The sequence below is a fragment of the Pteropus medius genome, unplaced genomic scaffold, assembly GCF_902729225.1.
Source record: "Pteropus medius unplaced genomic scaffold, Ma_sr-lr_union100, whole genome shotgun sequence".
Classification (NCBI taxonomy): Eukaryota; Metazoa; Chordata; class Mammalia; order Chiroptera; family Pteropodidae; genus Pteropus; species Pteropus medius.
In genome coordinates this window covers 4,066,245-4,092,935 of record NW_024346667.1, presented here as the reverse complement: position 1 = coordinate 4,092,935, position 26,691 = coordinate 4,066,245, and the positions used below count along the sequence as shown (strand labels likewise).

The following is a 26,691-nucleotide window of genomic DNA, read 5'->3' as shown; positions in this document are numbered from 1 at the left end:
AATTCATATGGTTCAAAACTCAAAAGCTATAAAAGTATGTGGAAAAATGTCTCCTCTCACATTACCTGTGTTTCTCAACTTTCCAGTACCGTTCCCAAAGGTGACTTAAATGTTACAAAGAATTTATATATATATCCTTTTAGAGATGCTTATGCTTATGCATATACAAGCAAGTATATTCCTTTTCTCATTCTTTTTTACTCAAATGATTGTTACTGTATACACTTCTCTTTTTTGTCATTTAACAATTAATTTGGGAAATCAATACCTCAAGAGAAAAGGCTTTCTCATTTTTTTATGACATAATATGCTATTGACTGAATAAACCATATTGTTTCTAATATTGCAAACAATTTTTGTACATACATCATTTTACATATGTGTGCATATATCTGTAGTGTAAATTTTTTAAAGAATTTTTTGATCAAAGGGTTTAATTTTTTGTTGAGATATAATTGGCATATAACATTATAGTAGTTTCAAAAAGGGCATAAGTTTGATAAATATTGACAAATTGTCTTTTACAGAGGTATGAATTTACATTCTCATCTGCAGTATACAAGTATACTTCTCTACACATTTGCTAATACAGTGTGCTGTCAGATTTTTGGATTTTATCTGATAGGCTGAAAAATAGAACCATCATGTAATTGTAATCTTTTTTAAGCTATGCGTGAGGTTGAGCTCATATTTGTATTTAATTTTCTATAAACTATCCATATCTTGCCTATTTTTGTTTAGGTGGTAGGCTTTTATTTATGTGTAAGAGTTCTTTATTAATAAGATTAGCCCCTTTATCTGCCATTAATGTTTGCAACAATTTTATGCCTTTTAATTGTCATTTTGCTATTGTTATGGAAGTTATGGCCATGCAGAAATGTTGGAGTTTTATTTATGTATTCAGATTTATCTATATTTACTTTTATGGCTTCTGAATTATGTGTCAAACCTAGAAAGTCATTCTCTGCCCTGAGAGTGTGAAAACTTTAACTTGAACTTTATGATTTCTTGTTTTGTTTTGTTTTTACATTTGAATTTTTGATCTACTAGGAATTCATCTTCATATGAGATATAGTATGCAACCACTAGGTTTATATTTTTTTCTGGTTTTTATTTTATTCTTGGTAGTATGAATTGAAAGAAGAAATATTAATATCACATGGAAAGAAACTTGACCAAAGAAATCTAAAATATACAGTAAATGCATTTTTCCCTTTTCTGTTCACTTTGGATGCTAAACTTACAAGTGTCATGATTTGAAAAGAAAGTTTATGCTCTCATTTATTTCTAGGATGAGGGAAAGATAACGTTTTTGTTTTCTTATGTGACTCTCTTTGAAAATGAGCAATATGAAGTTCCTGAAAAGTAAAATTTTTTCTTTTGAAAGGGGGAACATTTTCTAGATGGTTATACAGAATCCAGTTATTGAATAATTCATCTTTTCCTGAATGGTTTGAAATATCACATATATTAAGTACTAAAACTTTGTCCATGCCCCAATATTACACATTTTTATTATAGCTTAATGATATATTTCTCTTCTCTTTTAGCGTTTTCCTGTTTAGTCTTGCTTGTTTGTTTTTTATTCAAACTTTAAAATCATCTTAATTCCCAGATAGCTCTGTTTGCATTTTTATTGGAATTATATTAAATTTAATGACTGAATCAAGGAGAGTTTGCATTTTTATGATGGTGATTCATCCTAGCCAAGAACATGTTTTATAAGGGGAGTGCGTTTTAAAGCTTCGTCACTCATTTTTCTTATTAAATTTATTCCTAGGTGTTTTATACCTTTTGTTATTATGGGTGTATTAGTTTGCTAGGGCTGCCAAAACAAGATACCACGAACTGGGTGGCTTAAACAACAGCAATTTATTTCTTCACAGTTATGGAGGTTGGAAGTCCAAGATCAAGGTGCCAGCAGGGTTGGTTTCCTCTGAGGCTTCTGTTCTTGGCATCTGGACAGCCACTCTCTCACTGTTTTCTCACAGTCTTTTTTCTGTGTGAGCATCCCTGCTGTCTTTGTCCCCTTATAAGGACACCAGTTAGGTTGGTTTAGGATTCCCCCTTCCCGTCCTGCCTTTATGACTTCGTTTTACCTTAATTACTCTTTTAAGGCTCTATTTACAAATAAGTCATATATCGAGGTACTAGGAATTAGGGCTTCAACATGAATTTTAGGGGGATACAGTTCAGCCCATAACAATGGCAAATGAAGAATTTACTTTCTTTTACTTACAAATTGTTATTTATATATCTGAAAGTGATTTCTGTATTTTATTTTGTACCTAACAACCTTGCTATGATTTATGATAGTTTTTACTTTATTCTCTTATAAAGTTATATTATTTATAAATAATAATTTTTCTTTACAGTTAAAACTTTTTTTTTGTCTAATTACAATCAGAACTGTTGAAACAATTAAGAGTGGTGGTAGATCGTCTTCTTGTATTCCCAACTTTAATGAGAATATTTAGTAGCCTCTGGTGTTCCCATTAAGCATGATTGGCTTTTGGACTGAAATGGATTTATTTTGTCACTTTAAGAGCTTATCACCTGTTAGTATTTTATTACAATTTTTAAAAACCAAGACTGGATATTTAATTTTATCAAATGCCTTTTTGGCATGTATGGAAATTATTATATATATTTCCTTATTGATCTAATACTCTCTTGAATGTGCTGTTGAATTCTGTTTGCATAAAACTTCATAAATGAGATGTAGTTTTATTGTCTTATGGAGTATGTTGAAGTAGGTACAATTTTATGCTAGCTTCTGGGTCAGTTTTTTTTTTTTAATTTTCTTATAATTTGTTCCTGTTAGTTTTCAAGTTGATTGCATGAAATTGAGCAAAGTAATATCTTAATGTTATTTTAGTTTTGTTTTCTTTGTATCTGTTTATTTATCATTTCTGCATTCCCTTTGTTGTTTTGATCAGGCTACAGGATGTTTTTTTTTCAAATAACTAACTTTTGGGTTTATTAGTTCTTTTTTCTTATAATTAATTTATTTTATCTTTATTAATTCTTTCAATTTCTTTTCCTTGGGTTTGCTTTATTGGTAGAAAATACAATTGATATTCCTATGTAGTTATTAGTCTGTTAATTTGATTTATGATTTCTTGTTCTGCAGAAGTTTTAAGTTTTTAGTAAGCAAAACTGTCAGTTTTTTCCTTTTATGGTTTGTTTCATATTACTCTTTTAAAAAGGCCTGTTATACCCCCATTATAAAAATGTTCTTTATTCTTTTTATACTTTTATGATTTATTTTTATCTGTCTAGAATTTATTTATTTTTATTGTGTGAGGTGGTACCTAAATTATTTTGTTTCCAAGTGGATTGCCAACCATCCAAACATCATTTATTAATCTATCTTTTCCTCATTTGTGTAAAATACTTTTTTATATACTTAACTTTTCATGTTTTATGAAAAATCCTATTGATATTTACAGATTATATCAAGTGAATAGGATTATTCTGGGGGATAATTAAATTGACATCTTTAAAATGTTGAGTCTTTGTATGTAGAAACGGAATATTTCTTTACTTCAGTTTTTCTTTGTGTCTTTCAATAGAGTTTTGTCATTTTCTTTTTCTTACTAGGTTTATTCCTAGGTGTCTTATAGTTTTTGTTGATATTATAAATTAAATTGTTTTTGTTATGTTTCTTACCTGGTTATTGATTGTGTATAAGAAAAATTTGATTCTTATATATTTATTTTGTCCAGCTTAGTTGCTAAACCCTTTGATTGTTTCTATTTGTTTTTTCAGTTGATTCTCTTGACTTTTCTGAATAGTCTTATTGTCTCTTTGTCCCTAGTACTTACACTGTTTTTTAAAGTTTTACTTCTGGCAGGGTATCTCATTGAATTGACTGGAACTTCCGGAATGGTAGCTGTATTCTTCACAGCTCCAGAGGATGAAAGGACAAATGAGCAGAATAGCTAGAGCTATTTGAACATGGAAGAGGCAACCTTGTATTTTATTTATTAGTACTGCCATACTAATTGTATTCTTATAGAACAACTAACTTGAAAGTCAATTCATTCATTAGGTAAATAGTAAGACTTGATGACTTCTAAGTCTAAATGATTAGCTGAGAGTATAAAGAGAGAGAGAATAGAAGAGTGACTTGAAGAACTTCAGTCTAGAGAATAGTGGTAGAGAAAAGGGCAAAAGAGCAGAAGTAGGAAGTCAGCAACAAAATGTAATGCCTGATTAGTAAAATAATCATGACTCTGCAGTATTACAGAAGCCAGAGGAGATAAAAGGTTTGTAAAGTACAAGATGGTCATCAATACCTGATGCTACATAGAAGTGTAAAAAAAAACAAGCCACGTATTTGTTAATGAGGTTATTTATGATCTGCTTTAGTGTCTCTTTATCTGCTTCTTCTTAATTGTAGTTTTAACTATTCTGTGATTCTTTAATTTGAATTTTTATCTATATTATTAGGTTGGCAGGAATACAAACCAAGCCTTATTTACTTCTGTTGTATAAGTTTCATGGGATTTTGAACAATCTTATTCTTAGAGGAGTAGGTGATCCATAATATTTATTGGTAAATTTTTATGTAAATTTTAGAGGAATTCCTCCTTAATTTCAGGTTATGATTGTAATTTAAGTTCCATGTTTTACACTTACCAGACCAACTATAATCATGTGCCAATTATAGATAAGGCAGAATAAGAAAAAAAATTTAGTTAATCAAAAAAGACAAGATAAACTAATTTGAGAATAGAAATGCAAAATAATAACTGGAGAAAAACATGGGCCTACTGTACACCAGGTCTGAAGTGGCTGGAGGTAACTGGGCATTCAATTTCAATGGGGTATTGGGAAGTAAAAATGTCACATGGAAATCAGGAGACCAGAATTAGGCTCACTGATTAAAAGTTGAATTTGGGAATGGGGCTTCCCTGCTCCTAAAGGAAGTTTATATAAGAGGTACTACCAAGTGTTCCCTGAAGCTACACTTAAAATATAAAAATACTTCTATAGAGAGGTGGGAGGGCATAAATACAGCCTTAAGACCAATAGTTAAGCCAAACTTCAGTGATTCAGTACCTGAATCTATAGTAGCCAATAATGTCTGGAGTCCTCAGTCACTATTTTTTGACTAGGTTATGATGGGCACTGGTGAAGACAAACGAAAAATCATGAGACGGAGGGAGAGAGAGAAAGAGGAGGATAGGAACAGAGAGGGAGGATTCTCACTCAAGATCTGCAAACAACAATTCCAAAGCACAACTAAAAAAAGAAGAAAACTAAACCAAGAAACATATCCAACAAAATCAACGATCAAAAGATGGATTCACTCCCATATGAAATGAAAGTAGTAAAATAATTTTTAAAGACATATTTAAAATAAGTGTGTTTAGGATTCTCCAAAAGATAAATAATAAAACTCTTTTAAAAAATATGAAATTGTGATAAACCAGCAGAAATGAAATAAGAACAGACAAGTATATGAATGAATTAGACATCTTAGAAATGAAATTATAGAAATTGTTATATAATATGAATTCTAAAGTAGATATGGTTGAAGAAGGAATTAGTGACCTAGAATGCAGAATATAGAACATAAAATACTGAAAATTATGTAATTATGCAGTTAAGAGACATAAAAAATAGATCGAGGGACTTCTATATATATATCTGACAGGAGTTATAGAACAAGAGGCCATAAGAATGACTAAGAAGCAATAACGGAAGAGCTAATGTCTGAGAATTTTCCAGGATTGAAAACTTAAGTCCTCAGATTAAAAGTATACTAAACAGGAAAATAAAAATAAATCACAACAAGAAACATTCATTGCAACTATAAAACAAAAGGATAAAGAGAAACTTAAAAGCTACCACAGAGAAGAAATAAATCTCTAAAAGTTTATCAACTAGACAGCCTTCTCAAAAGTAACAATAGAAGGTAGATGACAATGAACTAATATCTCTAAAATGCTGAGAGATGATAACTATACCCATCTAAACTACCATTTAAGGCAGAAACTAAAATAATTTATCTTTGATATACCTCTGTAAGAATTTTTGCAGGGCATTCGTTAGCAAGAAGAAAAGGAAACCCAAAGGTAGGAGAGGGATGCATTTTTGGAAAAGTTAATTAACAATGATAATAAAAATAATTATTTTTGTAATGATTATTCTTAATCTCTGGAAAATAATAACAAGGAATATAGGTAGCTAAAGTGTCCTAGGAGCATTGTCTTGTTCAAGTGCTGAATAAGTTTAACTAATTTTTTTCTAATAAAATCAAGTATAGTTGACCCTTAAACAATACAGGGTCAGACCCTTGAACAAAACAAGTTGGAACTGTGTGGGTCCACTTATACTTGATTTTTTTCATTAAATAGTCTAAATATATTTTCTTATGATTTTCTTAATGATATTTTCTTTTTTTCTAGCTGACTTTATTGTAAGAGTACAGTATATAATACATATAACATACAAAATATGTGTTAATTGACAGTTTATATTATTGGTAAGGTATCCAGTCAACAGTAGGCTATTAGTAGTTAAGTTTTTAGGGAGTCAAAATTATGTGAGTTTTTGACTGGGCAGGTGTCTGGCGTTCCTAATCCCGATGTTGTTCAAGGGTCAACTGTATAAGTATATATTTTAAGTGTATGTATGTATGTATTGAGCACCTACTATGTGCCAGAAACTGGTCTATCTCTGGAGATAAAATAGTGCAAGGAAAAAGCCTCTTCATGGACTTTACCTTTTCATGGTAGTAAACTATATACTGCTTAAAAGAAGCAGTATAACCCAGACAGACTTGAAAGCAATACATTGTTAAATAGGAAAAGATACCCTGGAAAAATGTGCTGGTGTGATGAAGTGAAAAGCTGATGTTTATTAATGTCAGGTAAAATACAGTTTAAGGTGAAGAGCATTAATAAAGTAAAATGAAAAGCTAGAGCATTACTGAATTTACATAACACGTCATAGAGGCTTGAAAATGAAAACTGATAGGATTAGAAAAAAACTGATGAGTTCACAGTTATGTGAGACCATACTCTATTAAAACGTGTAGGTAAACAACAAATTAGTCAAGAATATAGGAAAGATTTGAACAGCACAACTAATGAAGTTGATCTAATACATGTAGAAAATTTTGTACCCAACAAATAGCGAATATATGTTGTTTTTGAGCACACAAGGAATACTTACAAAAATTGTATCCTAAATCACAAAAGAAGTCTCCAAAATTTAAGGTTACCAGAATCTATAGGCCACATTCCCTGACCTCAATAATTAAACTTGAAACCAGCAATAAAAAGTTTTTGAAAAGCTCATCTGACTAGAAGCTAGAAATGCACTTATAAATAACTCAGAGGTTAAAGAGGAAGCCTGGAAAGAGCCAGCAGAGTAAAGATGAAGTAGGTAAAGGGAGGGCATATTAAAGATAACAACAGAAATTAATAAAATGTGAAGAAAAGATTAATACTTTTCTAATTTTATATTGTGATGACCAGTGATAGGACTAGCAAAATTGGCCAAGAAGAATATAGGTATCATTTGAGCCTCTCTATTCCTATTCATGATTTATTTCGACAATAATCTTTATCTTTAAAAGATATCCAATGTGAGCTAATAAGAAAAATATAGGACCCAAATATAGATTATAAATTTATTGTCAAATTTTCAAGAGTGTGTCTTTTCCATATGCCTAGAAAATTATAGAACCGTATAAGTGAAAACATCAAATTTGTAGAATTATTTTACTATTATTTTATTAAGTGATATTATAATGGCCTTTAATAGAAAGTTCTTTTTATATACTCAACATATTTTTCTTTCCCACCTTGTAGGTCACTCACATGAGTCGTCCAGATCTGATTCTCTTTCTGATGAAATACCTGATGGCTCTCATAGTTGGTATTCCCTCCATTTTTTGGGTTGGAAGCAAAAAGACATGCTTTGAATGGGCCAGTTTTTTTCATGGTCGTAGGAAAAAAGAGTAAGTTGAAGTAAATTATCACAATGTTTACAAACTTCACATTCACATAATTTTTTTTTGCATTGCTTACATTAAAATGATTTGGATTTGGAGGAAGTATTCCAACAAAATTGTAACCTCAGCTGCCGTCAGTCGAGATTGTCACAATAACATACTATTTAAAAGCTAAAAAGTTTTTCTGAGAAAATAGCCAAGTAGAATTGGGCTTAAGATCTGTGCCTTATAAATTCAGAATATTTGACAGAAGGCCGGTATTTATTTTTTTAAATCCAAATTATAATTCTTTAAAATTAAAAACAAATTAATGCTTTTGTATATATTCTTTTATCCTCTTAATATATTCCTGTGAGGGTTGGTACGTGTTAGCATCTCTGTGTTACAAATTGAGAAAACTGAGAAACAGAGAAGTTAAGTGCCTTGGCCAAAGTCATACAGGTATTAGATTAGACTTCCAATTCCATTTATTCATTGTTCTTCCAAGTATACCATAAATGATTTAAAGAGATAGTATGTTATTCCATTCTGATGCAGCACACGTTAATGCCAAAATAGAAAAATGATATCAGTAGATAAAATGGAATATGTTTAAGAAAGTATTTTAATTCATAGTTTGCCATGCTGCATACTAGAGTATCATGGTAAATAGATACCTAATATCGTCTTAGAAATATCTTCTTAGGACATTAGTCTCCATAAAAAAACATTATTAAGAAAGATCAAAGGAGAATACATTTAAAATACTTGGCACAATGCATGTACTCAACAAATATTAGTCTTCCTTCAGCCCTTTCATTCTAGCACTAAAAACAACAGTGCTTTTGTAGTTTGAAAACAGAATATATGTACTTACTGTATGATCTAATCTTTACATATTGGAGTTTTTTTTCATGAAATTGTTTATCTTATTTTAACTTTAACTCTGATTCTCATAGTCACATAAACTGAGACACTGATTTTTGCAAATATTTAATTTTTTTATTAATTTAATTACTACTTTGTCCATCTGTTTTAACACTTTCATAGCAGTTAAAAATGTTTGCTCTTGACAATAATTTATCATCTTAATTTTTTTCTCTTAAGCCTTTAATATGTCTGGGAATTAATCACATGTTTTCATAATTTTTTATATGTTTCGTTCTTATTATGACCACTCATGTTTATTCCAGCACTAGACAACTTCTTCTGCCATAAAATCATGTTTTAGCCTTAAAACAACTGCTCTTACAAGTTAAAAAATGTTGTATCTATGCCACAGTGAGGCCTTCGCTACTTCCATAAACCATGCAATAAAACAATTTTTCTACTTTATAGTAATAACTTTGTAATATTTTAGTGTCCTTGAGAATCAAAATTCTTTAGCCAAAAGGGACTTTTTAGAAATCATGAAATTATATCCATCATTTTATAAATGAAGAAAATAAAGGAAAATAAATAACAACTTGCTTAAAATCACATATTTACTGATAGAATTGGAGCTAAAATCCTGATTTTTCTTATTCTAACCTAGTCTTCTTTCCATCATACCACTTTAGAGGATAGATTGATACAGATTTTTGTTATGTTCTTTCCTCTGTCAACAATGTTACCTTATATCTATCCTAAAGACTTATGTAGAGAGCAATTAAATTCAAGAATAACATCAGTGTATCAAAAGTATTGTTTGTTAGTTTATAGGAATGTTAATCTGTATCTTAAACGTAGTGTTTTGTTGTCTAGGATAGTGAATGAGAGCCGACAGGTACTCCAAGAACCTGATTTTGCTCAGTCCCTCCTGAGGGATCCAAATACTCCTATTATAAGAAAATCAAGAGGAACTTCTACTCAAGGAACATCCACACATGCTTCTTCAACTCAGCTGGCTATGGTGGATGATCAGAGAAGCAAAGCAGGGAGTGTCCATAGCAAAGTGAGCAGCTACCATGGCAGCCTCCACAGGTCCCGTGATGGCAGGTGAGTTTTATTGGTAGTTTAGTTTCTTTCATATGCTGCATTAGAGTTACACAATTTAAGAATCTTTCATAATCTTTGTTTTTAATAAACTCAGTCTATTAAGAAAGGTAGTGTAGTCACTGTTAGTGTTGTATTTAAAAACATGGGATTTGGAATGAAACCCCTCAGTTTCCTCATCTATAAAATGGAAATAGTAATAATATCTGCCCTTTTCGGAATATTGTAAAAAATAAATGAGATGTGTTTAATTGCTTCAACAGTGCCCATCTCAGTAAGTGCCTAATATTAGCTTCTATTATTATTATAAGTGAACAATTAAAGTAAAATATGAATATGGTGGCATAGTTGGCCCTCTGTATTCGTGAATTTTGCATCTATAGATTCAGCCAACTACAGATCAAAAATATTTGGGAGAAAAAATGTTACTTTGTTGCTGACACATACGATGTAGTTAGGCCTATGATGGATGTGTGTGTACTGAAGATGTACAGACTTTTTTTTCTCATCATTATTCCCTAAACAGTATAGTATAACAACTATTTACATAGCATTTACATTGTATTAGATATTTATAAGTAATCTAGAGATGATTTAAAGAGTACAGGAAGATGCGTATAGGTTATCTGCAAATACCACACCATTTTATATAAGTGACTTAAGCATCCTCAGATTTTAGTATCCATCCTCAAGGATCCTAGAACTAATCCCTCATGGATACTGAGGGAAGACAGGATAGTCCAGAGGTTGGCAAACTTTTTCTATAAAGAGCCACATAGTAAATATTACTCTTTGTGAGTCATATGGCCTCTGCTGCAACCATTCATTTATGCCATTATAACATGAAAGCAGCCATAGACAATATGTAATCAAAATGGGAATGGCTTTGTTCCAATAAAACTTTATTTACAAAATAGGAAGGATATGGGGGTCAGAGAAATTTTCATAGAAATACTGTTTGAGAGAAGGCTGGATGTGTTTCTTTGTTAAATTTGATAATGAAGACACAATATTCAAAATTTCTTAGGAGCTTTGCAATAATTCAGTTGAGAGATGGTGAAAGTTAACAGGAAACTAGTGGCAGTGGGAAGAGAGGAAGAGCTGATCTGAAAAATATTTAGAAAGAAGAAATGAAAAGATGGGAATTAGTGATGGATTAATAGCAGCAAGAGAGAAGACTATCAAAGTTTTATTTTTTTACGATTTCTAGTTTGGGAAACCTTTCTTATGCCTAAAATGGAAAGCATTCTCTGTTCACTTTAAAACATGTTTCTACAACTATCTGGTATCTTTTTAACATTATCTCAGGCTTTCTTTCAGTCTTCTCTGTCCTAATGTAGGATATGATTCCTATACTTACTTTCTTTTTAGATCTTCTGGTTTTTCCTCTCAACCTGATGTCTTTTGCCAGAGTCAGCTACTCTGTTTTAAAAAGCAGCTGTCTTTCGTTGACTATGATATATTTTTATCTTTTCTCCATTTCTTTTTCCTTTCCTTGACAGATTTTCGAAGTGAATATTTTGAATATTTTCTTTCTACCTATTTCATTCTTCATTTCTTATATATCTATTCTTTTACTGCTACTTACCTACGTAAACTGTGTATCCCCAATGACCTGTTTTTTTAACCAATATCTTTTCTCTTTCCTGCCTTTTTCCTTCTATTCAGCACTCCCATATAAAAAGTATTCTAAGTGCTAGAGATGCAGATATGGAAGGCAGAAGAGTAAACAATCAGTTGTAATACACTTCAGTGGGTATAATAAAATCATTTACAAGGTGCTTTAGGATCCCAGAGAAGTAAACTGTCTAACTCATCATGGAAAGTCAGAGGAAACTTCACAAGTAACATAGCACTTATACTTTTAATAGAACTCAGAGGAGGCAGTTTGAAACTAAAGACAAGGAAACAGTATATGCAGAGGAAAGTTGGACAGAAAGCTTACAGTTAAGTACTGGATTATGGCTAGAGTACTGTATGTATGTTTGGGCAATTGTGGTAATACAGTCAGGTTTGTAGTTTAGAAAGATTACTTTGGCAACAGCATAGGAGAGAAGGAGGTTTTTAAGTAAGCCCATTTGGGACATTTCTACAGTAATTTAAAGGTCCTAGTTAAGACATTCATAAGGAGGAAGGGAATCAGAGAGTCTTTTAGAATATGTTTTGTCAATACCACCCTCCATGTATAATAAGCATTATTTGACATTTGATATTATTAACCTCATCCTTTTCAGTAAGGATTGAACATCTATTTATAGTACAATGCCTATATGCATGTGGCATTCTGTATATAAAAATATATATAGAAGAAAGGTAAAGTGTAATTCTGCATTCTAGGAGCATATAACCTTATAGCGAAGATAAGACCTACATAAGAACCAATTAAATGATAGTGCAAGCCAGCATATAATTAAAACAGTGAGTGATAGAGATGATTGATGTACTAGAACTTCAGAAAAGGGAAAGATCACATTGGCCTGTGAAAATATTTTAGAGGGTGAATGAATGGTAACAAAAGATAAGTTCATATTGAGTAGAAAATTTCCGAAGGTAATTAAATATAGGGGATTTTAGCTTCTGTAATCTGAATGGAACTGGAGCTTAGATAAGAAAGTTTATAATCATTAGTATAAGGAGTTGGAAATTAAAATTGTGAGACAGAATCCCTTAAATCATCATCATCATCATAATAAAAAGAACAGATCAAAAACAAGACCTTGGTAAATACTTACAGTAAAAACAATACAGGAAGAATAGCCAGTATGTCATTCAGAGAAATTGTTTATAGATGTATGAGGGAATCAATAAAAGTATAGTGTCACATAATCCAGAGGTTAGATTATGACTTCCTATAATGGCCTTTCCTGCCTCTCTCCTTAATCAAAATCATACCCATCCTTTAAGGCCTGCTTAATTCCCATATCCATGGCAGTTAATTAATTGCTCTTTAATCATTATTTTGGTATGACCTATTTTCAATATAGTTGTCTTTCCTTAGCTAAATTTGAAGCTTCTAAAGAATGATAACCAGGTGACAGACATCTCTGTATTTCCCCCACAGCATCTAGCACAGTACTAGGTATATATATATATGTATATTAAAATACAAATCTATTGAATAACTAATGACTTTAGAAATAATGTGAGCATTTCCTTGAAATTCAGGACCCAGAACTATAATGGCAGCCTACTAAGGGTGTTCTATAATGTGGTCCACGAACACTCATACTGTAAGACCCTTTGCCATACTCAGAACTTCAGAGCAGATTTGTAAGATTCTAGGACCATGTTGAACCTAAAAGTCTAAACAAGGATTTTCACACTTCCAAAAGCCATTTCATGGAGTTTTCTTTCTGCATCAGTGAGTTTTTAAGTTTACTGGTTAATACTATTTTTGGCCATCTTTTTCTCATCATCTCATGGCTTTTTGGTTATGAGAGCGCATGCACGCACATACACACACACACACACACACACACCACCACCACCACCACCACTACCACTTCCACCCCCTCTTCTCAATATTCATTGTAGTCCAGACTCCTTGATGGATAACTATTGATCTCAGTGCTGTGTAAAATAAAATAGACTTAGGTAAATAAACTTCACATGTATGTCAACCTCAAAGAATAAGTAATTGGTAGTTAAATGAGAGGATGGGTAGAAAAGGAGGTGGATGAAAAGGTAGGTGGAGGTTTGGGAATGAATGATTGAGGAAGTAGGTGACACAACAAGGGAAAGCTAGGGAATGCATGATGAGATACTAGCGAAGCTGCAGTGAATTCAGTTATTGATGTCGGGTAGCAAATAGTATAGAGAATCAAAAAGAGTAAGTCATCTTCAAATTTCTTTCGTTTTGACTATGGAATATACCATATAATCTTTTTTTTTTTTTTTTTTTTTAGCAAATTAACCATCCTAATTGTTTTTGCCTTCTCTTTTATTAAGATTAATGTACATTTTCATATTTTGTATTACAGTAGATGGTCACCGTGTTTTAAATGATTGTCAAAAGATGAATAAACTTGGTAATGCCCATATATACAATTGAGATTAAATACTGTAGTTTTAAATTTATTTTTCTATGTCATTGATTCCTAATTACATATGGACAGGTTTTTCAGATTCTAGAATTTTGTGGATAGCCATATATTTCACTTAAATAATTAGACATAGAATTCAATATAGTAATTTTTTCCTGTGAAATATATATTATTGGAGTCTTGTAACTCAAAGATTTAGGTTTCATTTGAGAAAATACCCAATTCATATTTTTTAATAGTGTTTTTATTTTTTAATTAGTTTAATATCACCCCTAGAACTGCATCATATTTTGCTTTTTTTCATTTGCCATTTTTTTAAAAAATAGATACATATGAGTCATTGAGAGGTGAAAGATCTTTAAATTAGCTGGCAAATCATATTTGGAAAAATCTTTCACTCAGTCTAGGGCAGTAATCACTTTGCAGAATAGTAATAGAATAACAAATTCATTCTGAAATATTTTCATTTGCAAACATTGTAATTATTTTACTAAAACATGCAAATCAATTTAAAATTGGAAACAAAAGAAATGCTTTCTTTTACAATTTTAACAGGTCTTCTCAATTTTTAAATTCTATGATCTAATGAAAACATTATTTAACAAGCACTACTGTAAAACTAAATCACTTCAGTAGTGTATGAATCAATCTTTAATTTTATAAATGATTTATAAATTTTATAAAAATTAATATTAATTTCAAATGAAATTTGCTATAATTGTGAAGGAATGATAAAATGAACGCTTTGACAGCCAGTAGGTCTTCAGCTGCTTACAATTAGTTTTTTTGATGACTATTTAAGAAAGAAATGGCCTGCTCTATTCTTTCTATTTTTAGAAACATTACTTAAAATTTAATATAGTAATTAAAGTTATAATTTATATTCAGTTAAGTTTCCTTTGAGTTTTGTTATACTAAATTAAATATTTTTTACAAAAAGGTGTATGTATGAGTGTGAATTTTCTAACCCTTGGTGGGGGGTTCTGTGTCAGGATTACAACAAAAGAAAATTTAACAGCTCCCCACTGCTGCCTTTCAAGATAATTACAATGGTGGAGAAGACTACCTGCAACAAGCAGTGTAGCCCAGTTGACTCAAAAGCTGAGTCTTGCTTGGGTTAGGGGTACTGAGAAAATTTGCTTTAGCAGAAATACAAGTTACAGTGTGTTAGGAAGTTGTTACGTATATTTAAGTAGATATACCTTCTATGAAATAGCATCTTCACAGCCTCAGGTCTAATGAAAAGTAATTAAGACCATTTGTAGTAGTTAATTCAGCTGTTAACTAGGCCATCTGGAAAGAAGTTGTCAGCACATACCATCATCATTGCTTGCCAATTCATTCACTTTTTTTTTGGTTACACTAAATTTCTCCTCTAATTTCATATGCTGCTTCTTCCTAGTCTTTTAGTAAAATTTGAGTTTGCTGTACTTCTGACTATAACCAATTTTCTAGACTCTCTGGGACAGTGCCGCATTTCTTCTGTTCCTCCTCTCCATGAACCAACCCCATAACCCAAAACTCATTTGATGAGAAAGTATCCATACTTAGCATAGCTCTGTCAGTCAGCTCTACTTAATAGCTTCTGTCTGTTTTGCAAACACTAGGACCTTAACTCTGAATCTAATGAGTAGATTTCCCCTCTTTTTTTTTTTTTTTTTGGTTAGCCATATGAATAATTCCACAGTGTTAATGAAATTACTGTAAATTTTCAAAGGTGGTTGTTACTTTTTCTCTTTTGGTTTCCTAATCATTTCACTTAATGTGGCATTTTCATGAAAAATTTTAATGTTACTTTCTAATGTGTTCTGTTACCTGTTTCAAAATAAACTCTCCCGTGTTAGGTACACTCCCTGCAGTTACAGAGGAATGGAAGAGAGACTACCTCATGGCAGCATGTCACGACTAACAGATCACTCCAGGCACAGTAGTTCTCATCGGCTCAATGAACAGTCACGACATAGCAGCATCCGAGATCTCAGTAATAATCCTATGACTCACATCACACATGGCACCAGCATGAATCGGGTAATTGAAGAAGATGGAACTAGTGCTTAAATTGTCCTAAGGTGGAAAATTTGTGCCGTTTAAAAGATTTTATTCTTTGCCTTCGCATGACTGATTGCTGTAACTCACTGTTATGCGTTCAGTCAGGTACAGATTGTATCCATTGGAAAAGTAAATTTTTGCTTTTTTTATCGTGTCAAACTTGGAACATCAAGGTGTCCAAAATGTAAGAATTTTATTGTCACATAAATAGTTCTTATTCCTAGGTTATGAAGAGATAATTATTTGTCTGGTAAGCATTTTTATAAACCCAATTATTTTATATTTAGAAAAATCCTAAATGTGTAGTCACTGCTTTGTAGTAAATTTTCATATAATATCAACTAGTCATGAGATAACATTCTGTTGTTCTGTTAATAAAACAATATTTCAGAATTAAAGAGATTTTCTATGCAAGGTTTATTTCTCAGATGAATAGTAGGACTTTGTAGTTTTATTTCCATTAAGTGAAAAAGAACTGTGTTTTTAAATTGTAGGAGAATTTGATAAATCATCAAGGGTATTTTAGCTAATAGAATATAATATTAACAGAATAATCTGATTAGTCTACTGAAGGTTCTTTCAAAAGTCTATCAAAATAAACTTCATCCAGAGAGATACAGGATCTGGAGGGCAATGGGCATTTTTTCCCTATAATTGAGCTGTTTTTATTACTTTTGTAAATATTACATATAGTGGCAGTGTTTTTATAACTTATCCATATGCATGATGGAAGAATAATTTGTAGCCATCTTTTCCCATGCAGAGGTATTGATTTCAGAGAGAACTTTTTGTTCAGATCTGTTCCTTGGAGGTATGTAATAAGATGGGCATCACACCTTATAAAGTTTTTTGTTTGTTTGTTTGTTTGTTTGTGGTAGCCACAATTACAAAATGGCAAAATGTTTTCTCTGTATTCATTGTTGTACTTTTCTACAGTGAGATGTGATCTTGCGAAAGCCACCAGATCTTGGTATCCAGGCTGCTTCTATCTCAGTGAGTTGACTGCACTTGCATTGCCCAGTAGCAAACAGGCTACAGCTTTCGCCCCCCACTCTTATTTTCAAATTCCTCATTGTTCTTGTTTACAGCTGAAGTATATATAAACCTAAGTCCAAAGTGATGATTTATTTGGGGTATCTGAAAATCATTGTAGCTAAATGAAGCATGATTAGTCTTGCTGTGAAGTATCTTTTAATCTTAAAAATATCAACTCAAAAATGTTTGACATTTTGTCTTGTGATGTTTAAATAATTTGCAATAAAAACTCTGAACTTTATCAGGCATGAAATTGATCAGAATGGAAAGAAAAATTCTGGAAAATACTGGATGTGTTGTATAGAAAAGCATATTTAAACAAGCAGTCCACAACCTTGACTACAGATAAGAATCACTTGGGGAACCTCTGATGCCCAACACTTTCCTCTCATTCAGATGAGAATTGGTACTCTTCAAAAAAGCTTTTCAGTTAGTTCTGATCTGCATCCAGGCTGCAGGCTGTTTTAAACTAAACTACCCCTGATGATGATCTGATGGCGGCATATTATATCATGTGAAAATCTAGTTGGATTCCATCTTATGCTTTTATATCATTACCTGATATATAATTGTTCTCTATTTTCCATTATATAATGTGGAATTCTGGGCTCCACTCCTAAAGATTCTTATTCAGTAACTCAGAGGTGGTAGGACTTTAAAATCTGTAGTTATAAAAATACCACAGGTGATTCTTATGCAGGTCATCCAAGAATCACACCTTAAAAAATATTCTGTACTCCAGAGAGGACTGGTTTTGTCATATGCTAGCTTTTGATCTTTAACAAGTCAACTTCTCTGAGCTCTGAGCTTCCGTTCCCTTGTTTGTAAATGAAGACAGAAGATAAATACCTACCTCACAGAGTTGTCAAATAGGGATCAAATGAAAAATCATATGAAAGTGCTTTGAAAACTAAAGCATGAAGTATAAGGGAGTAAGATTATTGAGGATTTAAGAGATTTGCTCGAGAGCTATTTTACCTTCCTTGCCATGTGTTTAATTCATGTGTACTTTTACTCTTTTTTTAAAAACAAAAAGTACCAAAAAATTAGGTGTTAAAAAAGAAGCTTTTATCAGGACAGAGGTCAGGTTTTTGCTAAAAATAATTTGTATGTCATGTTGTTTCTTTCAGAGTACATATATCTTAATATTTATTATTACTAATTCTTCGTAAGATATATTTGAACATTTGGCCCCAAAAGTTTTTTTTTCCCTCTGTCTTCATTCTTTCCCATTGGATCTGGAGTGTTCAAAACAGGCAGAATTGGAATTCCCTGTAACTGACATTTAGTAAACCTTTTCTCTGAAGGCCAAACTTATAATAGCTCATTTATAAGTAAATTAGTAATTCCTGAGGCTTTTGTCTGAGAATCTCTCCTGAAAACAGCCTGAGAGAGGACTAACACAAACATTTTAACAAAAATAAGAAGTTAAAATAGAAGGTACCAGTTTGAGCTCAAAGATGTTGTTAGTCATTGCCATCTGCATTATATTATCAATTGCCAAGATGTTAATTGGTTTTCTTGTACAAGTGGCCAAGTATAGACAGTTAAGTGAACAGCACTATGAAAATCCTAACTTTATACTTCCTGATTTTTACATATTCATTTGTAGCTTCTATGTTAAACTGTTGATACATCGTAAGTGCTATATTGACATTTCAGTTACATTCAGTATCTTAATTTTGCTACACAAAATTTACTTAATCTATTGTTTTGAATAACAGTGTTTAGTTTGGGCCATGTTATTTATCAAACTAGTGCTCCAAATTAAGAATTTTTTAAAAGAGACAGTTGAACTATAGCAAAACAGAAATTTTAGACAGCTTTCTTACCATATGTTTAATTTGTGTTGTGATTGGCATATGATAATGTTTAGTGTTTTATTTGTTCAGTTGACAACTGAGAAAATAATAGTGCTCTCTGAAATGTTACTATATAATCAAAAGTTTTTTGAAAAATACTTTGATTTCACCAATATTGTATTTAATTTATTCAGTAATTAAACGATCCAAGACAATATTAAGTTCCAAACAATAACTAGCTTCAAAGAACAATTGATTAATAACTCAACAACTAGCACAGGGCTTAGTAGATAGTAAATTTTTCAGTAAATAAACAAATGAATAATAACTCATGTCATGCAACTCACTTTTACCCTAGTGAGAGTCTCACTTCAAAGAAATTTGAAGGATCTGAATTTAAACTAAGTAAAAGTTTGCTTTACCAAAATAACATGCGTCAAGTAATAAGAAACAAGTAAATTGTACCAAATGAAGCTTATTTCTTCTGTAGTAATAGTTCATATTACTACTTAAAGAAATATAGATACAAAGTTGTACCTACACTTTATATTAATTTTTAAAGTTGAAAGCTATTTTAGAATAGCTTGGTTTTATGTGAAGTTAGATCTTTGTTTATTAGTTGAGTGAATAAATAATCAAGCAAACCTTTATTAGTAATGATTTTCTTTTTCTGCTGCTTCCTAGAGCAGATTTAAAAAATTCTAAAAATCTCTTCAAATTAGAAAATTTTACTACATTTTAACCTACCTCATTAGTTTTTTTTTTTTAATGATAGCTGAAAATAACCGAAATTGTAACTATCTTGGTTTAGGTTATATCCCCACGAAATAAAAGGAACTACTTAAATTTTTTTGATAAAATAGTGGATTATTGGACTGAAGCTTAGGAAACAATATACCAAAATTTCATATGATATTTATACTGCTTTTGACATGCCAAAGGTACATTCATATATTATACTTGGATGACTGCCATAGTCTAGTGTAATGAAAATTACACTGGGCTTGGAATTCAAAGACCCATTATGATGTAAACTGGACAAGTTATTTAACTTCTCTTAGTCTCAATTTCTTCAGTGTAAAATAAAGATAAGGTAATATATGGCCCCAACTTACATCACAGGATGTTGTGAGCATCAAATGACGTATCATGTATTAAAGTGCTCTGTAATCTGTAAATTACTTACATGTTTCTGTTAGAATTTGGGGGTTATAGAAAACAAGGATTGGTCTTCAGTGGTATATAGCAATCACAACAAAATCGGCAATTAGAACAGTATTCATTTGGTACAATTTTTAAATCAACAATCCAATTATTTTTTAAAAATGAGTGGCTATGCCCTTAAATTGTGTTGACTCTTTAATATATGTTATACCACAGTGTGCTCTCAAATTTTATAGTTGAATTTGTAGGTCACTTTCAACAGAAGTTGAGGATCTCCATTATATGTTATGTTTGATATGGAATTATATAAAGTAGCTTGACCACTGAAATTTTTAAGAAAAATATAGAGTAGTGTAGGCCTTATAATTTTTTTTTCCTTTGAGAACTTTCATGCGCCTAATTCTTTATAAGAACAAGTTTTAAAAATGTGATTACTGTAACTTGTTGGTTTTCACCAGTACAAAACTTTAAATTTAAGTCATAACATTATCTTGTTTGTATATTTGTATGTATAATTTTTAAACCCACATAAAAGTAAGGATTTCTCCATTCCCCCCTCCCCCCCACATAAAAATACAGAAAAGAGCATCTTTACAGAACCAGGACTTAGAAAGGAACTCATCATTCTTTTAAACTTCTTTTATCCCTTCTTAAAACTGATTAAAATAATAAAAATGTTTACATTTAATTCAGCTATGTTTCCTAGTATAATTTTATACATTATTCTTATATCATTTTATATGAAAAAAATTATATTGACATCTCTTCCCTTTTTGGTCCAGTTACATGAGTTTTGGGAAAGGAATAGGAAGTCTAAGCATCCTTTACCTTCCAGCTGATAAGAGTCAGTTGCCTAGGGATTTTTCTAACTTAATTTTAATCTTATTTTATTTAATCTTATCTTAATTTGTTCTTATTTTATTAGCCACTTTCACCAGTTTTACTTGATAGAAAAACAAGATTTTTTGCCTTGTAATTTGGAATTTGAAGATTCAGTGTTCTATTATTTTGGCAATTATCATTCACTAGTAATATTAGTATTTATAAGACAGTGATATTTTTCAAGCTTGTTATTTTATCATATCTCCTGAAGTAGGGTGAATTACATTATTATTATTATTATTATTATCATCATCATCACCATCCTGGGTTTTTTGTTATATGTCACCTTGTTTATATTGTTAATTTACAAATATTTCTTTGTGTTGTGCTTATTGGCTTAAACAGAAAAACATTAGAGCTAGATAATTTTTGTTTTCCAAATTGGCAGATTTTTTACTATTTAGTAAAAATGCATTATGTTATTTTTAAAGGCAAGAGACCCGATTTCTAGTCTTGCCCCTTTTTTCAATGAGCTCTATAACTTTGGGATTTTACCTGTTGGAACCTCGGTTTTCTCATCTGTAAAAGAAAGAAACAAGGGCATTAGATTAGTTAGTGTCTCAAATTCCACCTGTCTCTACTTTGGTTGTCCCTTGACCATTTTATAATCATTCTGGGCTTACTTTTATTCTTGTTATTCTTCCCATGAACTGTATTTTCTAGATCAACTTGTACTGTTAATGCAATTTATCCTTAAGTTGATAGGATTCAGATATGTTATTAACTTTGTTTTCCATTCATGATTTTTAAGTAATTTTAAAGGAGGAAAATTTTATTACAGATAATAAAAGTGAAAGAAAGGTTACATATAGTTGATAGGACTTTTTTTTTTTATCATGGAAAAAGTCTCCTAAAGCACCAACATAAGCACCTTTCTTTCACTTTTATTTCTGTAATTTAATTTATATACAGAATAAAGTGACATGAAATTTTATGGTCTTTGTTCTCTTAAATATGAATATAGCTAGTTAGTCTAAACTTTAAATAAACTGTATTCAAGATAAAATTAGTAAATAAAGCAGTGATAGCACTAGCCCATGTAGCTAATTAAAAAACTATCAGGTTTTACTGACATTAAAATAATTATAAAATGTAAAAACAGTTTTAGAGGAGTGTATTGAAATTTTTCTGTTCAATAATTATTCTTAAGCTGTAGTCTTAGATTCATTGAATAAATATAGTTGCCAGATTGCCATGGACAAGTGTATGTCCTGCTTTAAAATATTAGAGATAATGTGGTTTGTTATTTTTAATTTTTTTCTGGCTGTGCAGAAGATGTTTCCATAACGCCTTTTTAACTGTCTATTAAAATGTAGTAAGTAATTCCATTAGTTTCAACTTTCAACTGAGTTCTCGTAGATTTTGTATTTTCTGAGAACCAGGCCAAGGAAGTTCCTGTTACTTTTAAAGATCACTGTCTTTGCCCTAAGTGTCTGCATTAGCTCATATCAATCTCTTGAACACTTTACTCTGTAGATTTGCAATCTAGGTATTGGGTTTGTGGTCTGAAGAGTAGAGAAGAATAATGGAAAGTTGATATAGGAAAGTGAATTTGTTTCTGGTGTGATTTCTTTGACTATACTGGATTCCTTGTCTTTGGCCAGTTCACTGAATCAGGCAACTCTCCTGCATTCCAGAAATTAAATTAGATGCCCAGATTCTCTCATTCAGACACACCTATATTACAGTGTTATTCCGATTGCCTGTTAAAAAATAGTCTTTATTTTCAGCTCTCTGTCTCTGCATGTTTTATTACATTTATTAAACTTGACTTTTATGTCCAAACATTTCTTTGAATATTTTCTGGGTGTTGATAATGGGATATTCTATAAGATAAAGCAGATAATCCCAGAGTGATTTAATTTGTATTCTCCATCCACAAATTTTTCTATTTCTCTAACTACTTCTCTCCTCCCCAGTTTTGAAAAGGAAGTTTATAAATGTCTTCCCTTATTCCCTTAGGCCTCAGATAATTTTCCCCTGAACTACTCTTGTCAGCAAAAACATTTAACATGGAATGATTCTATATTTCTGAGACAAGATCAACACAGTTGGTTTTTACATTGAGTTGAAAATAATGTATTTTCTTTATTATGGGAACTTAAAATTTTTTTTTTTAAATCATAAAAAGGACTCTGGTGTGAAAATATTAGTCTGGAAGTTCTCTTGCTATCAGGCGCTATTTCTACCTTAGCTATGAGTTACCAGAGTAAATTTGAATTCATCATTTATCTTTTTTTAATTTAACCTCTCTAGAATTATCCAATTTCATATATCTTAACACCAACTTCAAACCACTTTTCTACTTTTATTTTCAAATGCCAAATTTTATTTTTGAGAGTTTTATTTTTTTCATTGAAGTTTAAAAGTATTGCATATATGAAGGGTGACCATAGTTTAGACATTTACTTTGGCATGATTAAGATATCACCACCATCATCCCTCTTCCCCAGCCCTAAAAAGAAAAGTTCATTTGACACTCAAAAGCTATTAAATTGTCAAATTCTGTTAATTGAAAGAGCTATAGAAGCTGTTTCTTCTAATTTATAATTTTTAATTAAGAAAATACTAATTTTGTTTTAATTTGGTAGTGAAATTGGGGGATTATTTATATATACTTATGGGTCTAATTAATGAGTTCATCAGTTATTTCATTTTCTGTAATATATAATTTTTTTGAGCCTTTTTTTGTTTTGTCTTGTTTTCTTAACATTGTACAGTGTTGTATATGTTAGGTTATCATTGTCTCAGCAGAAAATTCCTGTAAATGAACTGTTCTTTCTGAGAATCAGGCCAAGGAGATTCTTACTATGTGGTCATAGTTGGATAATGTTTTGAACTATGTGAAATTGCTGGTTTTGTTGGTCAAAAGTGATCAAACACTTGGCAATTTCATAATGTATATTTAAGGGAAAAAAAAACCAAAGATCTTTCTTAAGAGATATGTTGGGGAAAAAAAAGAAATTGACTACTTATCCAGCGCTTATCAACCTATCAGAGCCTGTATGAAGGAGACTCTCAAACTGCAGGTAACCACAGGTCTATCAAGAAAACTGCTTTGTTTTGTTTTTAAATTGTCCAGTTTTCAAAGGTATTTTATCAAAAAGACTTCAGTAATTGAAGCAAATACCTTTTGGGAAAACATAAGTCACAGGCTTTTATTAAGTTTGTGTGTAGTTTTTAAGCTTTTATAACCTAGGTTATTGTTTTATATTAAAGGATTAGTCTGTAGATATCATTTAAAGGCTAAATAACTCCCCCTTAATATCTAATATGGACTCAAATTATGCTAATTATAGAATTTTCTTAGTGGCATTCTAAAATAATGAATACTGCTGTTACATACTCAAGTTTTCCTTAAAATGCCATTTAAAGATTTTTTATACCTATATTTCAGGTTATAAGAATAAAAGCATATGAACATAGAAATATAAAAGTATGAAGCTTCTACACAGAAAATCCCCAATATTAGACATAGCTATGATCTAAAAGGTGATAAATTGGGTTGGTCCTAACTCAGATTATATCTCTTCATATAAATTATAGTATTATGAGTAATAGGCATAACGGGTTAGCTAACAAGAGCTGATCTAGTGCAATCCAATATTAATTTAGATGTCTTGGTCTTATATAAACTTTTATAATGGAGAAAGCTTACTTTGATCTCTCAATAACTACTTGGTACACTTCTTCCTAGGTGGTACCATGAGCCCTGTCCAGGTACATACTCTTTTACATTCCCCAAGATCTTCCTACCTGCCTTCTATCACCATCTTGCTTATCAACACTTCCAAAGTATAACTTATCTCAAGTGTTAGGAAGAAGGACATTTGCTTTAACTAATTCATATTGAAGTGTTAGTGACTATAGCCCTTTCACCTCTCTTAAAGAGCAATCTGCATTAAAAACAAACACATTATTGTTAACACAAATTACTATCAATTAGTAGAATATTAAGCTTTAAAACAGAAGTGGAAATAATTTTATTAGTGTTGGTGGGACTATTGTGAGGCAAGAGATATCATTAAATGACTTAACTTGGGAATCTGCCCCTTTCATTCAACCCATGTGATGTCTGAAAGTGCTGTATATTTTCAGTGACCTTGAGAAAGGGAGTTAGTCATTTGTATTTATGGGTTATATGAAGTCAGGGCCTTGCGGATCCTTTTTTTCAGTTTAAGGGCTGTGTCTGGAGCATTCTAGGTATCCATCAGAGTCTGTGTTTCAGTCTAGGTCTAACCTACCTTCCAGCTCTGTCTTCTGGCCTCCAGGCCTATCTTCTAGCTCTGCTATTGATATGAAATTTTACAGATGAGCACTATCCATTCTTGTAAAAAAGTCTTTCCTCATTTTACTGTTACCAACAATGACTACCACCTTCTCTTTTTTTCAAGAGGTAAAAAGGTAGAAAAGATATTTGGTTTTAATTATTTTAAAAGTCTTTATTTTTAAATAGCTGGCACTTAGCAATTTAGTTTTCAAACCCTATTTTGAACTAAATCGATGAGGTGATTCTAAAATCGATTCTAAAATTTTAATCTTGCTTTCTCATATAAACATCTAGTTAGAAAATGTTTATGCTAAAGACTCGTATTTTGTGACATTAGTTCTTCACGTTTCTTTTTTATGTATTTAAAATTGTTCATTTATTTCCAAATGAGTGGAAAAGTTACTGTTGTTGAGATATATATATAGGGCAAGCGCACTTGATTAGAGCATGAACTGTACTTTCACATTAGCTGGATGTGCTTTGCACTCTGCTCTTGTAGATTTATTTTGTTTACAGTAGACTACTGTCAGTTTTTGTAACTGTTTTTACTTAGCACTTTAACTGTGAGTGTACAAACTGATTTTAAATGTAGTGGTTGTATATTTTGGTTATAAATTGGAAATTTTTAATAAAATTAAATAATTTGTTCTCTATTTTGTCATTAGTATCTGATTGAATATAATTTTTAAAATCATTTTTTGGACTCCAATATATTACACTACTTTTATATTTTTATATTCTTATAATGTTACCTATTTTTTCATAATAACAGGATTCACATTAATCTGGAACACAGAAATATATAAACACACACCATCCTGTATCATATCTCTTTGTATCATACTTTATTGTGTCTATATAGGTAAGGCCCATCTGTATTCATTGTTATATACTCAGTGTATAACATTACTGGGCACATAATAGGTGCTCAACAAATATCCGTTGAAAACAACGACTACATTAAAGTATCTATAGTCAATTTCCCAATAGGAAATCCTACCCACATAAGCAAATCAGTTGTTGTGTGTTGTTTTGTTTTGTTTTACACAGGAAGACAGAACAGGATTTAAACTACTATTTGAATTTCTTTCCTGGATCATACAGTTTTTATTTTTGCACTGGGTTGAAGATTAGACCTTATGATTTCTAAGGTCCAGTTTAAACCTAGTGTAAAAATCTTTCAAAACCATTTTTTATAAGCTTCTACTTGAATGATTTCAGTAACAGAAAGCTCACAACTCTGTCAGGTCTTCCGTTCCATTTTGAGGCAGCATAGTTGTTACAAAAGGCTTTCCATATATTGAGTGGAAAATATATTTCTTGGTTACCTTCGCACATTGGTTCTGCTCTACATATATACAGCAATTCTTTCACAGGACTATTTTCTAGACATTTGAAAAAAAGTATGCTGTTTCCTCCAAATCTTTTCTGTAGACAAAACATGTCACGTTCTCCAATTCATATCCTATTCGCCAATTCTCTCATGACTTCCTATTAGACTCTAGTTGTTCCTCTGCAAAA

At 31.2% G+C, this 26,691-nt stretch overlaps 1 protein-coding gene across 2 annotated transcripts in view; it reads left to right on the top strand.

The window, feature by feature from the left end:
• The window catches only part of FZD3 (frizzled class receptor 3), a 72,254-nt gene extending 48,403 nt beyond the window's left edge, over positions 1-23,851 (top strand). For both annotated transcript variants that reach the window (XM_039875883.1, XM_039875884.1), the window contains 3 exons: positions 7,830-7,978; positions 9,695-9,928; positions 15,813-23,851. In XM_039875883.1, the coding sequence (XP_039731817.1) occupies positions 7,830-7,978; positions 9,695-9,928; positions 15,813-16,026 (597 nt within the window). In that variant the 3' untranslated portion in view covers positions 16,027-23,851. The remainder of the gene's footprint in view (positions 1-7,829; positions 7,979-9,694; positions 9,929-15,812) is intronic.
• The last annotated feature ends 2,840 nt before the right edge of the window (positions 23,852-26,691 follow it).